The 17,898-nt window shown below is 52.8% G+C and overlaps 1 protein-coding gene across 1 annotated transcript in view; it reads left to right on the top strand.

Moving 5' to 3' along the window:
- Positions 1-17,607, top strand: part of PANK3 (pantothenate kinase 3) — a 31,468-nt gene extending 13,861 nt beyond the window's left edge. The window contains exons 3-7 of the mRNA XM_055125336.1: positions 476-729; positions 2,739-2,915; positions 4,126-4,249; positions 7,646-7,771; positions 8,574-17,607. Coding sequence (XP_054981311.1) covers positions 476-729; positions 2,739-2,915; positions 4,126-4,249; positions 7,646-7,771; positions 8,574-8,624 — 732 coding nt within the window. The 3' untranslated portion in view covers positions 8,625-17,607. The remainder of the gene's footprint in view (positions 1-475; positions 730-2,738; positions 2,916-4,125; positions 4,250-7,645; positions 7,772-8,573) is intronic.
- The last annotated feature ends 291 nt before the right edge of the window (positions 17,608-17,898 follow it).

Here is a 17,898-nt window from a genome sequence, read left to right as displayed (position 1 = left end):
CATCGCCGGGTGTGTGACCCGAAGAGAAAAAAAAAAATTCCCGGGTAGAACCTAGTCAGGGCTGCTTCTATTTTCACCCTGCCTGGTGTCCTGGGTCCCCTGTGATTCCCAAGGCGAGGCCGGTCCTTCCCTCGTCCCCACGGGTGTGAGAGCTCACGCGCCATCCCAGATCTCCAGAACGCTCCCAAGGAGCAGACCCCCGCCGCGAGAGCCGGCGAGCTTCCCGAAGCCCCTCCCCGTCCCTAAAGATCTTCTTTGTCACAGCGCCAGTGACACGCGGGGCCCAGAGGCTCTGTGCCTGGGGATGCCGCCTCCCCCAACCCGTTCCCACTCTCAGTGCGTTTGTGGTGGTGATTGATGGGGGGGACTTTTGAGGGGGGGACGGTGGGTTCGAGTGCGCGTTTTGCACGCAGGAAGCCTGGGTTTGCCGGGGGCAGGGGTGACGGGCTGGCTTTCGCGTTGTGTCCCCGCACAGATCGGAAACCTCCACCTGCACAAACTGGACGAACTTGACTGCCTGGTCACGGGCCTCCTGTACATAGACTCTGTCAGCTTCAACGGCCAGGCCGAGTGCTACTACTTCGCCAACGCCTCGGAGCCCGAGCGCTGCCAAAAGATGCCTTTCACCCTGGACGACCCCTACCCGCTGCTGGTGGTGAACATCGGCTCCGGAGTCAGCATTCTCGCCGTGCATTCCAAAGACAACTACAAACGCGTCACCGGGACCAGGTAGTCGGCCGCCCTTCCCCCCCCGACTGCACCCCCGAGTGCCACAGTGTGCACACGAGCGACGGGACGGCGCGCCTGCCGCCACCCCGGGCTCCATCCCCCGCATCCCGTAGGGCCCCCCCGAGCACTACACCAGGAGTGATCCCAGAGCACAGAATCAGGAGCAAACCCTGAGCATCGCCGGGTGTGATTCAAGAAGTGCTCCCCTCCTCCCCCCCCCACCCCCCCGCGAAAGGAAGGATGTTGTTGTGAGAGATAACCACTGTGGCACTGTCATTGATTGGCTCGAGCGGGCACCAGTAACGTCTCCGTGGTGAGATTTGTGACTGTTTTTGGCATATCGCATATGCCACGGGGAGCGTGCCAGGCTCTGCCGTGTGGGCGGGATCCTCTCGGTAGCTTGCCGGGCTCTCCGAGAGGGACGCATATCTCTGTTACTGTATTTTGGGATGTGAATACACCATGGGGAGCTTGCCAGGCTCTCCCATGAAGGAAATAAACTTCCTTGAGATGCTTCATATTTTTAAAAAAAAAAACTTAAAGTAAACCCCTCCTGTGAATGATACTAAAGTTGACCTGTGTTTGGGGGCTGTCTCAGGGATTCCTGGGGGGCTGGGGGGACTAGACACAGTGCTCTGGAGTCAAACCCAGGCTTGGCAAGGCAAGCTCCTTAACCACCATATCATCTCTGATTTTTTTTTTTTCCTTTTTCGGTCACACTCAATGATTACTCCTGGCGGTGTTTGGGGGACCCTATGGGATGCTGGGAATCGAACCCGGGTTGGCCTCGTGCAAGGCAAACGCCCTCCCTGCTGTGCTATCACTCCAGCCGCTGAACCTGATTTTTTTTAACTTTTTCCCCTGACTTTAAAAAAAAAAAAATCAGTCTGCACTGAATCTAAGCTACAGATTTACACAGCCTGCAACATTTCTAATCATGATTACTTAACCTAAGCATTACCCAGATAATAGACTGAATTCCAAGAATGAGAGCACAGAAATGACACGGGACTATGGAGCACATACACCTCTCTGTTCCGCATCCGAAGGCTTTGATTTCACACCCTGAGCCGAGACGCAGGCAGGAACTCTGGGACAAGTTCCCGTTTCTGTCTGAGCGAGTCGGTTTCTGTCACCATCCCGAGAACCCGCCCTGACCGATTTCCTTCCTGAACTCCTGCCTGGGTTTTTGTGTCAGGCGTGAGTAGATCACAGAAGTGAGTGCAGCCTAGGCCTTGGCTGACAGTGGGCCTCGGATGAAGCCGTCTCCTGAAAAACATGTGAGAATTCCAAGGCCCTGTCCTGGGTACCAGCTTGTATTATTTTTCACGTGCACAGAAAGGTTGATCCCCCCCCCCCTCGATTTCAAAGTACTTAGGCGGGAGGAGAAATACTGGAAGAGAAGAAAGAGTCCCTGTCCTCCAGGTTGGAACGATAGCACAGCGGGTAGGGCATTTGCCTTGCATGCGGCCGACCTGGGTTCGATTCCCAGCATCCCATATGGTCCCCTGAGCACCGCCAGGAGTGATTCCTGAGTGCAGAGCCAGGAGTGACCCCTGTGCATCACTGGGTTGACCCAAAAAGCAAAAAAAAAAAAAAAAAGAGTCCCCGTGTCCTCTCTTTCTCCACCCCATAGGCTCATCTGTGTGCCAAGCTTGTTGCTAGGATTTTTCTCCGCTCCGTAATGCTAATTTAAGTTCAGCAGTGGGGGGCTGGAGAGATAGCACAGCGGGTAGGGCGTTTGCCTTGCACGCGGCCGACCCGGGTTCAAATCCCAGCATCCCATATGGTCCCCTGAGCACGGCCAGGGGTGATTCCTGAGTGCAGAGCCAGGAGTAACCCCTGTGCATCGCCAGGTGTGACCCAAAAAGCAAAAAAAAAAAAAAAAAAAAAAAAAAAATTCAGCAGTGGGTATCAGCCCTGTGCTGTTTGTCTGATGCTTTTATATCCTCTGGGGGGGGTGTTGGGGGAAAAACAGTGCGTTGACCCCACTTTCTTTATCCCTCCAGCCTGGGCGGGGGCACCTTCCTGGGTTTATGCAGTTTATTGACCGGCTGTGAAAGCTTTGAAGAGGCGCTTGAGATGGCGTCCAAAGGGGACAGCACGCAGGCGGACAAGCTGGTGCGGGACATCTACGGGGGAGACTATGAACGGTTCGGGCTGCCCGGCTGGGCCGTTGCCTCCAGGTAAGCTGGGCCGTCTGAGACTGAGAGAAACTTGCTCATCGAGTTTGGCGGGGGGCGGGGGGGGCGGGGGGCGGGGTGGGGGGGTGGGAGGAAGCTTTGATATTCCAGCTGGAACTCCCAAGTTTGGAACATTGTGTTTTAAACATTAGGTATGGTCGAAAGAAATTTGAAAAAAGAAAAAGTTAGATATTGTTGACCTCAAGTAGATGTTCTGTTGGAAACCACCGTAGCACTGTCGCCCCACTGCTCATTGATTTGCTCGAGCGGGCACCAGTAACGTCTCCATGGTGAGACTTGTTGGTGTTTTTGGCATATTGAATATGCCGCGGGGAGCTGGCCAGGCTCTGCCTTGCAGGCAGGATACTCTTGGTAACTTGCCGGGCTCTCCAAGGAGAGAATCGAGGAGGAATCGAACCTGGGTCGGCCGCGTGCAAGGCAAATGCCCTACCCACTGTGCTATCGCTCCAGCCATTTTTTTTTTTTTTTTTTTTTGCTTTTTGCTTTTTGGGTCACATGCTACTCCTGGCTCTGCACTCAGGAATCACTCCTGGCGGTGCTTGGGGGACCCTATGGGATGCCAGGGATTGAACTCGGGTTAGCTGCGTGCAAGACAAACGCCCTCCCCGCTGTCCTATCGCTCCAGCCCTTTATTAAATTCTTGAGTGGCCCTTTCTATCCTCCTGTAGATACTAATATAGATTCTCATCTTCGCCTTCTTGGGGAAGTGATGTTTTTATATCTTGATATTACATGCTGTGTATACTCTTCATTATGTCCCAGTCTCGAGGTTGGCCTCCCTCCCTCCGCCTTATCTCCCCCTCTCCTTGTTCCCTCTCTCTCCTCTCCTTTCTCTCTCCCTGTTCTCGCCTTTTAATATTTGGCTGTCTCCCTTTTTTTTTTTTTCTTTCTTTTTGGGTCACACCTGGCGATGCACAGGGGTTCCTCTTGGCTCTGTACTCAAGAATCACTCCTGGCAGTGCTCAGGGGACTATATGGGATGCTGGGGATCGAACCCGGGTTGGCTGCGTGCCAGGCAAACGCCCTCCCCGCTGTGTGTGCTATTGCTCCAGCCCCATAGGCCAGTGTGTAATCTTCCTTTACCTGCTGTTTTGTCTGTGTGCCGAGCTGTCGCTAGGATCAATTCACCCCACGTGTGAATGGTACCGGTCATTTACAGATTTGATTTTGTTTCTTTCTTGTTTCTCGACAGTTTTGGAAATATGATTTATAAGGAAAAGCGAGAGACTGTCAGCAAAGAAGATCTCGCAAGAGCTACTTTAGTTACTATCACCAATAACATTGGCTCTGTGGCACGCATGTGCGCCGTGAACGAGGTAAAAATAAGTCACCTGAGAAATATACAGATATTTCAGTTTCTTCTTTAAATTGAAAATATATATATTCACGTCCACGTCGCTGAGCCTTTCCTGTTCCCTAAACAGCCCTCGGACCAACCCCCCCGGTGCATGACATTGCGGGTCTCCTTCGGAGTGTGCACGTCACGCTCCTAATTATTGTCCACTCGCCCTTAAAGCGGCCGGTAGTTTGCAGCAGCAACAGGACGAATAGGTCCCATGTCATGCTTACCCCGGACCCCTTCCCAACAGGTAGCCTCCTGGTGACAGTGATTCCGGGCCTGAGCCCTCTCCAAGGCCCCGGGCGGGTGGGGGGGTGGAGGGTCAGCTGCGTTTGGCGCGCGAAGGTCTGGGCGGTTTTCCCAGCTGCCTTCGGCTTCTTTACAGTGCTGCCTTGTTGCATAGGGATCAAGCAGCATTGTACAGGGCTATGAAGGCGTCGGGAGCTGTCGTCGCCGCAGACGGAGGGGGGAGTGCGGGTGGGCAGGTGCTGGAAACCGCCTTCACCAGGAGGGGTGGGGCGCGGGCTGTGCCTTCGTGTGAACAGAGCTATGTGCCCGCTGGTTTTTCTGCATGTAAAATCCTTTCAGTGACTCGGAAGGTTGGCATCATCTATTTTGGGGGGCTGTGGCTGGGGGGGCCATGGAGGCTGGTGGCCGCACCTGGTGAGGGCCAGCCAGCCTTTAGCCCGTGGCGGTATCACCCGGGCCCAAGGGAAGTTGGCTTCGTATTCTCTTTTCAAATTTTTTATTTTATTTTCTTTGCTTTTTGGGTCACACCCGGCGATGCTCCGGGGTTACTCCTGGCTCTGCACTCAGGAATTACCCCTGGCGGTGCTCAGGGGACCCTATGGGATGCTGGGAATCGAACCCGGGTCAGCAACATGCAAGGCAAATGCCCTCCCCGCTGTGCTATCACTCCAGCCCGACGTTTGTTTTTTTTTTAAAGCAAGGGTTCATTGTTCGTTAATTGAAGCACCGATTCACAAGCCCCCCTGAGCCTGGAATGGTCTCCGGCAGTGCTTGGGATCTGTTAGGGAAGGAGACAGTGTCCCTGGCATGGGCTTGGCCCAGGGCACCCTGTATGGTGCCAGGGACCCAGCCTGGGTCAGCTGCATGCAAGGCAGGTGCTGTACCTGCTCTCTCTCTCTCGCTCTGACTCCCGAAATGTTCTGGGGAGGCCCTGAGGGGTGGAGTTTTGGGTCACACCCGGCGATGCACAGAGGTTACTCCTGGCTCTGCACTCAGGAATGACTCCTGGCAGTGCTCAGGGGACCCTGTGGGATGCTGGGAATCGACCCAGGACCAAACATGTGCAAGGCAAGCGCCCTACTAGCTGTACTATAGCTCTGCCCCCCGAAAAGTATTAATTAGTTTTGTTTTACTTTTGGGGGGGTCACACCTGGCAGTGCTCAGGGGTTACTCCTGGCGGAGCTCCGGGGACCATATGGGGTGCCGGGGATCCCATGTCAACCATGTACACGGCAGATGCCCTCCCCACCGGACTATTGCTCTGATCTCCCCCCAAAAGCTATTTTTAAAGGGGTAAAGAGCAGATTCAGAGCCGTGGCTCTGTGGGCCGAGCGTGTGGTTGGCGGGCGGGGGGCCTGGGCTCTGTCCTGCAGCAGAGGGTCTGCCAGCACCACTGCCCAGGGTCCCCAGACAGAAACAAACTGAGGCTGGACCAGAGGGTGTCGGTGGTGACATGCCAGGTGATTCCCCAGAGAAGAGTGGGGCGCCTGGACACGGAGGGAGGCAGGAGAAGGGGCGTCCCGGCAGAGACCCCCGCTGTGCAGGACCTGATTTCATCCTCCGAGTAAATCATTTTGGGGGGAGGGGTGGGACCACTCATCACTGCTGTACTTCCCGGGGCCTCATTCAGGGGACCAGGCGGTGCCCGGGATGGAACTCGGGGTCTCCACGTGCAAGGCATAGGCTCTCTTTAGCCCTTGGGGCTATCTCCTGGGCCCCTTCAATTAAATATATATTTATATATTTAATATATTATATATAAATATATTAAATATAAATATATATAACATATATTAAATATAATAAATATTCACAGCAGAGCCTGGCAAGCTCCCTGTGGTGAATGGAGACATTACTGGCGCCCGCTTGAGTAAATCGATTAAGAGCGGGATGACAGTGATACAGTGAGATATGTATATATTATTATTGTTGTTGTTTTGTTGTTGTTGTCATTATTATTATTATTGGTTTTGGTTTTGGCAGGGCTGGGAGTTGGGCCTGGCCCCTCCGGGCCCAGTGCTCAGGGCCCCCCCTGCTATTTTGAAACGTGTCCCTGGCGCGCTGGTGTCTCTCTCGGGTCTCGAGGGGGAGCAGAGCAAGCCCCTGGACCTTGGTTTGGGAAGTGGTTGGTTTCCTTCTCTGGCAAAGACGCAAAACCAGCCCGGGGCGCTTTCTGGATCCGCTCCTGAGAGACCCCCCTTCCCCACTTAGCAATGCTTGGGGACCATACGGGATTCGAACTCGGGTTGTCTGGGTGCCAGCGAGGCACCTTGGTCCCTGCCGTTCTCTCTTCCACCAGCCTTAAAACTCAACCCTAAACTCATAAGGAGACCCTAGAGTCATGTCCTAGAACATTCGATTATTATTATTTTTTTACATAGACCCTTTTTTTGGCGGGGGGAGGGGGACCAGCCGATGCCACGCCAGACCCTCACCTGGGCCGACCACACACCCGTGAGGCAGACCCACCCAGTGGTAGATCTCTCCGGCGCTAACGTGGGCTCTGCCGAGAGCAGGCGCAGGTGCACAGTAAAGGGGCGTGGGGAGCATGGGGAGTTGCCCTGTGAGACACCCCCCCCCCAAGCCCCCCAGGTACAGCCAACACCCAAGTGACTCGCCACCCACATACTAGCTCAGTACCACTGGGTCTCGCTCCGTCGGGGTCTGGTTTTTCCTTTGTTTTTGGTTCTTTTGGGGTCACACCCAGGAATGCTCAGGGGTTCCTCCTGGCTCTGCTCTCAGGAATCACTCCTGGCAGGGCTCGGGGGCCCCGTGGGATGCCGGGGGTGGAACCCGGGTCACCCGCGTGCTGTGGCTTCGGTAGCCCGGGTCCGTGCTTGCTCTAGCGAACGGGTAGCCGATAACTTCCGAAACCCATCCTCAGCCCTCGCATTATAGAGGTGTATGCCAGGAATACAGTTAAGACCCTAAGTCACATATATACCCTCAACTCTTTCCTTGACTTTAAACCCCCCACCCCGCCTCTTCGTAGTCCCCCATCCCCCGTCCCTCCCAAAAAAACCCACCAGAACTTTGGAGTCGTTGGCATTCTCAAGCGGAGAGTTTGTAAGCCCTGAATCAGTCGCTCCTTTTAAAAGCCACTCCCTTGGCGCTTCTCTTTTAGAAAATAAACAGAGTTGTCTTCGTGGGGAACTTCTTACGGGTCAACACGCTCTCCATGAAGCTCCTGGCCTACGCACTGGATTACTGGTCGAAAGGCCAGCTGAAAGCCCTGTTCCTGGAGCATGAGGTACGGCTCTCCGGGGGAAAACTGTTCTCGCGAGTTGTAGCAGCCTGCCTTTATGTGGCGGCTTCCGTTACTTGCTGCACCTCGGGGATGACGGGGTAAGGGTGGGTGGGCACATCCAGTGATGTCCGGGGGTCATGCGGTGCTGGTGGTCCAACCCAGGGTCCCCACGTGCTAACCCTCCTCTGCCACCCTTAGAAAATTACTCTTGTAGGGCTAGAGCGATGGCACAGCAAGAAGGGCATTTGCCTTGCACGTAGCCAACCCGGGTTCGAGTCCCAGCATCTCATAGGGTCCCCCGAGCAACGCCCGGAGTAACCCCTGTGCATTGCCGAGTGTGATGCAAGAAGCCATAAATAAATAAATAAATAAATAAATGAGGGGCTGGAGAGAGTACGGCGGGGATCCCCTGGCATCCCATAGCACCCCGGGAACCTCCTACCGGGAGTGGTTCCCGAGCACAGAGCCAAAGGTAACTTACCCTGAGCATTGCCAGGTGTGACCCCCCCCCAAAAAAAACAGTAAGTGAAGATAGATGATCCTTCTAAATGTGCTTTTATTGCATCGCATTTGCCTAATTTCAGAGACACACCACTTTTTTTTTTCTTTTGGGTCATACCCGGCGATGCTCAGCGGTTCCTCCTGGCTCTGCACTCAGGAGTTACTCCTGGCGGTACTTGGGCACCCTATGGGATGCTGGGAATCAACCCGGATTGGCCGCGTGCAAGGCAAACGCCCTCCCCGCTGCGCTCTCGCTCCAGCCCTGAGACGCTACCACATTAACCGTTCCTTGAACCCCGCGCAGGGCTACTTTGGCGCAGTGGGCGCCCTTCTTGGATTGCCGAATTTCAGCTGAAGCGCCAGACTTACCTCTGCTACTAGAGCTGGCGCGAGAGGAGCTGGACGCCGGGGGCGTCGCCACTGCGTTATCTGTCACTGGGAACCAAAGGATAGAAACAAAGAGCGATTGATTTTTATACAATGTCCAAATGGTAAGCTGCTAACCCGCCCCGCTCGGAGCGAGCACTGTCCCGTGGCGTCTCTCTGCTCGGAGATGCTTTCCCCGAGGCATGCGCGCGCGCTCAGAGCCGACCCCTTCGATGCAATACGGCCTCTGAGCACGCACCTTCCTCTCCGGGAGTTTTTTCTATGTATTTGACGTAGCCAGCATTTCAGTACTGTACGCTAAACAAATCTTCTAAAAGTCTTTTTTTAGTTCACGAGAATGATTGATTTCTGAGTATTTGTTCCATGTCTGTTCCATGTGGGTGACGGTCACTCAGGAACAGACAGTGACCCGCCCCGATGAGAGTTTCATGGAAATGGCAATCAAACAAAGATGATCGTTTCTATGTATGATTTGTTGTTTTTTTTTAAAGAAGCATTAAGGCAATATTATTATTAGAGCTTTCCTCTCACCTCACCAAAAGCACATTTTGTGATCTTTCACTCTTTTAAGTGTACGACTTTTCCAGAAGGCCACAGTTCATTCACACGATGTGGAATATCCTAACTTAAAAATGGAATTCTGGAAAATTCACGTATTTGGAAACATTGCACTTTCCAGGGAGAGTTAATATCTTTTGAAATGAATTTTTTTAAAATTGGAGGCTTATTTAAAGGTCCCCTCAATGAGATGCTTAGATTATTCTTCCCCCCAGCCCCTTCCTGGTTCTGAGGGTTGAACCCAGAGCCTTGAAGCCTCCAAAGCAGATACTCTGCGCCGAGCCAGACCCTCAGTCCCTGTGAAGAATATTCTAGAAGAATATGGTCCAAGCACATTGGGAGGGTCCCAGGTTCTTTCTCTGCCACATTTAGCTCAGGCCCAAACTTAGTCATTTCTCTTCAGCTAGGCCAAGCCCGTTCAAACTACAGATGTTCTTGTATAACAGGAAAAAAAAAATCACATATATCATAGACATGTTATGGATATCTAAAAGGTGTGAAATTCTGTGGCCTGAGGCAGTATTAAAGAACTTCTCAAGGGGCAGTGTTCACGACATTGTAAAACCAGAAAGTTGCAGAATGCATCCATCTTGGGTCATGGAACTGTTCTGACATTGGGGCGGGAGTGATCGTACCTCGGGGAGGCCGTTTGCCTTGCACGCGGCCGACCTGAGTTGGATCCCCGGCACCCCATAGGGTCCCCCTGAGCACTGCCAGGAGTAATTCCTGAGTGTGGAGCCAGGAGGAACCCCTGAGCATCGCCGGGTGTGACCCAAAAAGCCAAAAAAAAAAAAAGTTGTTAAAATGTCCTACACTTCTCTGAGTTTTACTTTGGCCGTAGTATATTGGAGACCCAACAGTTCCGCCAGATTACTCAAGGCGTATTGTTTGGGGAATAAAAAGGCTTGAGAAACAGTTTGTCTCTTTAAAATATCACAAAAGCTGGATCTGCTTCCCAACTGTTTACATTCTCGGAGGAAAGAAGTATTACAGAATTACTGAACGTGTCCGCCGACAACTTCCTGTCGCTTACCCAGGTGCTCGATACAGACATTTCTCCTTGAACTCAAATTTTGTGCTCAGACACTTAGTTTTATCTAAAGACATGGACATATGAATTTAGCGGAAAGAAGACAGGAGAGCCGGGGGCTGGAGTTCTGGACAGTGACATTTTTTGGAAAAAAAAATAATAATAATTATTATCAAGACCAGGCTTGTATGTTCATGTTTCCATTGTTGTTTCTCGTTATGTTAGCCAAAAGCCATATGCGCCATTCGTTTGAAATTTGTTTCGCTGGGCATCTGTGCAAAAATTATTTTTGAAAGAGTTGTAACTTCCAATGGTGTGTCCTTGGCAAACCATACTGTAACAGAGGTTCAGAGCCGTCATTTAAGAGAATGACCAGATGACCTGTGCTATTTTGTGCTCATTGGGAACGAAAATCCATACTGTTCTCCTCGGAGACAGACGTGAACAGCCGTCTCGCCACGGTTTGTGCTTTTTCTGTGTATAATCTAAAATTACTGGAGTGGGCCGGAGCGATGGAACAGCGGGGAGGGCATTTGCCTGGCATCCGGCCATCCCGGGTTCGATCCCGGGCATCCCATAGGGTCCCCCGAGCACCGCCAGGAGTCATTCCTGAGTGCAGAGCCAGGAGTCACCCCTGATCCTCGCCGGATGCGACCCAAAAAAGCAAAAAATAAGATTACTGGAGTATTAAGACAGGGGCTCACGATCAGGACGGCCAAGAATCCACTTTGTTAGCCTCAGGAAATTCCCTCTGAGTGTGTCGCGGTGAGCCGGTGGCTTCTAACCTCACTGCACACGACGCCGCAAAGCTCTTACATTCTTGGGCAAGTGCTGTCTAGCAGACACAGAAACGTGAGCCCTATGGCGACTGTCACCTCCCAGTAGGTCCGGGTAGCAAGTGCCACGCTGGAGAGAGCACAGGGCGCCGGGCACGTGCCCTGCACGCTGGGGGCCTGGAATAGGCCCCGGGCACCACCGGGCACTCCCCCAAAATAAATACAGGAAGGAGCAGGGCCCCGAGGAGAGCTCAGCGGGCTGCATTCTGCTTCTGCCTGCAGGAGACCCCGATTAGATTCCAGCACTACAGGGAGTGGCCCCTTCCCCCCCTCCAGACCCAGCCACGAGGGACCAGCACCCTCCCCGCCCAGTGCGGCCCCAAAGCATCACAAAATGTGAACTGCCGTAGTTTGGGGCAGGACGAAAAATCTCATGAAACATAAATATTTTTGTCCAAACCAGGATGCCTGAGCCCCCTAGTGTTATTTTATCGGGTCACCAGTATAAAAAGTTACTGACGAGTGATTCTGCCCTTTTTTGTGGTTTTTTTTTTTTTTTTGGGTGGGAGGAGGGTGGAGTTTTGTGACTTTTTTGGCGGTAAACCCAGGGCCTTCCTCCTGCAAGGCCAGTGTTCTGCTGCTGGGTCCCGTGCACCCACCCCCCCTCGAGCCCCCCGTTTCCGGGAGAGCCCCGTCAGCGCCCCCCGACGTCAGCCATCGTTCTTTCTTCTCAGGGGCCGCGTCTGGGCAGCGGCGCCTGCCCCGGACAGTGAAATTCCCGAACTGTTGGCTGAAAGGCTTTTCTTCCGTCTGTTTTCCGTCCTCGTGCCAGGGGTCAGGCCTGGGGCATCCGTGAGCAGGAGCGCTGCCTGGCCCCAGAGCACTGCTGGGGGGGTCTTGAGTGTACACCGGCCTAGGGTCCCCCATCCCCCCCCCCCCCAGCACATACTTGAAGTCACCTGGGAGCACACTCTAGGCGTGCCCTCAGCCCGCACCCCCAAAGGACGGTCACATGCCGAAAGCGGATGAACGTGTGCTCTTGACGGGGTGCTTTGCCGGGAAATAGGAGGCGGGGGAGAGTAATTACAGTGAAGACCTAGTGCATTATTTTGTACAAAGAAGCTTCCCCCCCCCCCCCCCCCGGTCACACCAGGGGTTACTCCTGGCAGTTCTCAGGGGACCCTCTGGGATACTGGGAATCGATCCCGGGTTGGCCACGTGCAAGGCAAACTCCCTACCCGATGTACAATTGCTCCAGAACTTCAAAAAAAAAAATTTTTTTTTTTGAGAATTATGGGGAGGGTGGGGGCTGGTGTATAGCCACCCACGCACCCCCCTTCCCCCGGGATGCTCAGAGGACCAGACGTGCCAGGGATGGAATCTGGGCTCGGGTGCAGAACGTACCCTGTGGCACTCTCCACCGCCCTTTTTCATCGGGCTCTAAATTTTATTGTAGGGCCCGGGGTTGGTTTGGGCCCGTTGATGCAGTTTCACACATGACATGGCCCGTGGCCACGTCCTCCTCCGGACAGTCCACTCCCTTCCGCCGTGGTCTCTCTGTGGTGTCCACCCCCAACACACACACACACACACACACAGAGCACCCCCCAGACTTAGGGTATTATTTATTTTTTGGGGGGTTTGTTGTTGTTGGTTCTGTTTTGGTTCTGGCTGGGGGCCACACCCAAATGTTGATCTGGGCTGGCTCCTGGCTCCTCCACGCTCAGGAATTCCTCCAGGCGGGTGGACCCCTTGGGGGGGTGCGGGGGGGGGGGGGTGAGCCTGGGTGTGCCTCGGGTGGGGGTGGGGCCAGGCAATGCAAACGCCTCCCTGCCTCCCTGCCGCACCATCGCTTGGGCTTCCTTCGTCCTGACGCCCTTGCGCAAGTTCCAGAATCAGTTCCTCCTCTCGGAAACGGGTCTCGGAGGACTGTCCTGCCTCAGTGTCATCGACCTTAAACCGACGAAACTCCCAGACGCCAGTGCTCACGGATCTGACGAAAGCCACCCTTGCTGCTTCGACATCTATGCAAATACTAGAATCTAGGATGGGGGGGGAAGTGCTGGGCCAAACCCAGCAGGGCCCAAGGCCCAGCTCTGCGGAAGGAGCCTGGTGGTGCTGGGAACTGAACCAGGGTCGGCTGCAGGCCAGCCAAGCACCCCTAGCCCCCCCGCCCCCCTATTCGTTCTCCTTCCAGGTCTATAATCTTTGGGTTTCCTTTTCATTCTCAAGACCCCCCCAATACCATTTTCCTGTTCGTTTTGTTCTGGAGCTTAGTAAAGCGCACAAGTTCTGGAATGTTCCCATCACCACCTCAATCACTCCCCCCCCCAAAAAAAAATTTAAATAAAAGAAAGAAAAAGATTGCCTTCTCAACAGAGACTTGTAAAACCAACGGCTTCCGGTTCTGCACCCACCCGGCCGTTTTCTCCAAAGACAATTCCTACCCGCAGACGGGCTTCCCCGTGCCCGTACTCCGGCCCGGCCGTCACAGGCGGCGGTACCTCTGCTAGCAATACCCGCGGCACCTGACGCTTCCTTCGAGAGAGGCAGGTGACTTGCCAGATCTCGGGCCCTGTCACTTTCTGCCTGCCTTACTGCGGTGAACGCCGTCGTGAAGTACCAACTCCCCAAAGCCCGTTTCTGTACGCACAGAGATTCGGGCAAAAGGGAGAAGGTTCGACCCCGCCCAGCCCCCACCACCCAGCCGTGCTCTTGCCTCCTCAGAGCAGCTCCCCGCCTCCTGCCTGGCCCGCCCAAGGTCGGTCGCATCCTTGGCTGGGAAGCTCTGCACACCGGTCGTTGGCATGACGTCCTGAGCTCGCTCTGATCTGCCATGAAGTGTCAGTGATGCCTAAGGCGTCTCAATGCACTTATACCCGACAGCAAAGGAAGCCCGTCAGCCACCGCACTTTCTTATTGTAATAGGATCATCTGGGGGCTGGAGCCATAGCACAGCGGGGAGGGCGTTTTTGCCTTGCACGCGGCCGACCTAGGTTCGATTCCCAGCATCCCATAGAGTCACCCAATTACCACCAGGAGTGATTCCTGAGTGCATGAGCCAGGAGTCACCCCTGTGCATCACCAGGTGTGGCACAAAAGGAAAAAAATAAAAGTATTTTATAGAGCCCGTCCTTCCCCCCATTTCAATACTGCAGAAGAATGTAGTTTGTTTGCATATTTTTGGAACCCCCGGTGATAATGAGCCAAGACCCCCATGCAAGCCTTTCCCTCTTTCAAGTCTTTCCGTAAACAGTCCATTTGGAGTCGGTGGCACAGGAGACCCATCCTCCTCTTTCCTCGAGAGATTTGAAGCGATTTCTGTTGTCTGAAAGTTCAGCTGTGCTGCTCCCGGCCGTCCCTGCTGAGCCCTCGCCGGCTTCACTTGGCTTCACTTCGCTTCTCTGGGTTTCTCTCCCTTTATTTGTAAAACGAGCGGTTTGATGGGCAGGAAGTGACTCGGGGACCATCCGTCAGGCTCTGAGAGGAGCGGATATTGCTGCCGTGACGGTGCTTAGGAAGACTCAGAGCGGGTTCAGATATTTTGGCCTCTCGGCTTCGACTTTCAGTTTATTCGTAGCTATTGATTGGTGCAGGATTTGGAGTCTCCCCACATCAAGCTGACATTTCTACGAATCACGCCTGGCGTGGCTGAGGAGATGGGCTTGTGAGAAAGAAGGGTTTCCTGGTACTTGGGCGTAAAATTCTGTGTCCTTTATTTTGGGGTGGAGGGGGCGGCACTTCTGAGCTACACTGGAGGGCCTCAAGGTGGCTGGGATAGGAGCCGGGCCGCCCGCAGGCTGAGCACGCCCTGACGTCCTTGGTTTAACTGCTGAATCGTTAAGAACTGGCTAGTACTTCCGGGTGCTTTGGGATATTACCGACAACTTTCTCACGGTACGGAAAGAAGACCCCACTCAGGGTACGAGTTAGGAGCTGTGCCACTAAGCCGTGCCACCGAGTTAGTAGGACCCAGGCACGGAGAGGCAACTCCAGGGGGCCTGAGCGAGCACTTTGCCCGGAGCATCCTCCGCTGAAACAAGACTCTGACTCCTGACCTCAACTGGGTATGGGCCAAAAACAAAAAAAACCCTGTTTTTTAGACTTTTTTGTTGTTGTGGGCTGGGGGGGGTGGCGGGGCGGGGCACATCTATCTGTGCTTAGGACTTACCTTAACTTGCGCTAAGATGAGCCATACATGGTGCCAGGGATAGAAACGGGGCAAGAGCCTTAACTCCTGTCCTATCCCTTAGGCCCGTGTTGGGTATTTCCGACCCCGACCCCTCTCCCCCACCCTGGCCCTTTTCTTCAAACTTTTCATTTTTGGATCACTGACAAAAATTCAGGCTTTCCGTTTCTGATCACCGACGGCGTGGTCAGCTCTTAAAATGGCTTTTGTCGGGGTTAAAGCTCTAGTGCAGTATGATAAGGCACTTTCCTGGCACGCAGCCAACCTGGGTTCCATCCCCCGGCACCCCGGCTGCCCTGCCCCCAGCACACCAGGAGTGATCCCGGAGCACAGAGCTAGGAGTAAGCCCTGAGCACCTCTTAAGTGTGGGCCAACCCCCCCTTTTTTTGATTAACTTACTTGCAAGTTAAAATATTCATGTTTGAAGATGTCAGCTGCTTTCATCCTTCAGAGTATCTGAGAATTATGCGAATTGGACTGTGTCTGACATTCCCGGTCTCCAAAAGCAAACAGACAGAACCAGGGGCAATGGGCTCTAACCCTGGGGGCTTCAGGGTTAGCCGTTAGTGAATTATGTGTTTGAGAAGAAACAGATCTTTTTTTTTTTTTTTTTTTTGCTTTTTGGGTCACACCTGGCGATGCACAGGGGTTACTCCTGGCTCTGCACTCAGGAACCATCCCTGGCCATGCTCAGGGGACCATATGGGATGCTGGGATTTGAACCTGGGTTGGCCGCGTGCAAGGCAAACGCCCTACCCGCTGTGCTATCTCTCCAGCCCCAGAAACAGATCTTTTTTTAAAAAAAAAAATCAGATAATGATCTAATTTTTTTTTTTCTGTTTGGGTCACACCTGGCGATGCACAGGGGTTACTCCTGGCTCATGTACTCAAGAATCGCCCCTGGCGGTGCTCAGGGGACCCTATGGGATGCTGGGATTCGAACCTGGGTCGGCCACGTGCAAGGCAAACGCCCTACCCACTGTGCTATCACTCCAGCCCCATTGATCTAAAATGTTTTACATACATCTGGCACTTTCTGTAGAAGACTTTTCTTTTTTTTTTTTTTTCATTTTTTTTCTGGTTTTGTCATTTTGCTGAACTTGCCATAAAGCCTGTGTTTAAAAGGATTGATGAGGAATGTTGTTTTTCAAAGGAAGGCGGTTTAAAAAGCCAAGCCCTTAAGATCCTGGGGGGAGATTCTGCTGTAGCGCTTGTTGGCTGTTTCTTCACATCCTTCTGCATTGCTTAGAGTCGTGTCCCCTTTCGAAGCAGACACTGAGGTGTTGATGCGGTCAGTAAAGCTCGCCTACATCAGACAGACAGTCAGGATTATTTCCGCCTTCCCAGACCCGGCCGTCAGCAGGAACCACAGCTCGGCCGCCATTTGCCACCTGCCGGGGGCAACGGACAGTCTGTTTTTATTTTCAGCGTTTAGACATAAAGGAAAAGCCATCTTAGAGCCCCAACATCAATAACCTCGGCTCCCCGTCTCGAATAGAATAAAGGGAATTAGGATGTCAGCCAACATCAAGATGGTCTTTATGGGTTTTTTTGGTTTTTTGTTTTTTTTTCTTTTTGGGTCACACCCGGCGATGCACAGAGGTTACTCCTGGCTCATGCACTCAGGAATGACTCCTGGCGGAGCTCAGGGGACCCTATGGGATGCTGGGAATCGAATCCCGATCGGCCGCGTGCAAGGCAAACGCCCTCCCCGCTGTGCTATCACTCCAGCCCCAAGATGGTCTTTATGTTTGGTAGGAATTATTTGCTTTCCTTCTTCATTTGAGCTACGGCAAAACACCGACTTTGAAACGAATTGAATGGCATTTATTTGTTTTAACTCTGCCCAGTGACTGACCAAAATCATTCCTCCCCAGACCTGTGTGGATTCCTTTTACAATGCACAAGCCATTTCAGTTTGAATTGCCTTATCCTATCTGTCGCATTGTTCTTGGTCAAGGCCCAGTTTTGTCATGTAGAGATTCTCCTAACATTGAGTCCATAATGTAAAAACGATGTATTATGTGATGTGCTACAAATTTTATTCATAATAATCTTTTAAGTTATAGCATATTGTAACCTTAAAAAAAACAACCTTCTTGTAAATTGTCTAATTTATTTTTTCATTTATGTACAGTTTCATATGTAAATTTTAAAATCTCCGTTGTGACCTGTTCTGGAAGCGTCTCCCTTCCCGGTCTCTCTTCCTTAATGCTTATTTGCATGAAAGAAACTCTGGATTTTTGCCTGTTTCTGCTGTTTGGCAAATAAGCCAATTCCCGGGACCCTCTGCCTCTCTCCTCTGTGGTTTAACTTTTTCTAGTTTTGTTCCTATTCTAAAAATGTCCAATCATGCTTTTTAATTCCTACTTTCAAAATAAATTCTTTGTTTATATTACGTGTCTCTCTTTATGGTACGTGTGTTGCACTCGCTTCGTTCCCAGGTAGATTTTAGGGGAAAGCCACAATTGGCTAGAATACAAGCTCTGAGAGCAAGGGGTCTGTGAAACCATTCTTTTTTTTTTTTTTCTTTTTGGGTCACACCCGGCAATGCACAGGGATCACTCCTGGCTCATGCACTCAGGAATCACCCCTGGCGGTGCTCAGGGGACCATATGGGATGCTGGGATTCGAACCCGGGTCGGCCGCGTGCAAGGCAAACACCCTACCTGCTGTGCTATCGCTCCAG

Source organism: Sorex araneus, chromosome 2, assembly GCF_027595985.1.
Source record: "Sorex araneus isolate mSorAra2 chromosome 2, mSorAra2.pri, whole genome shotgun sequence".
Classification (NCBI taxonomy): Eukaryota; Metazoa; Chordata; class Mammalia; order Eulipotyphla; family Soricidae; genus Sorex; species Sorex araneus.
This window is presented reverse-complemented; position numbering and strand designations above follow the sequence as displayed.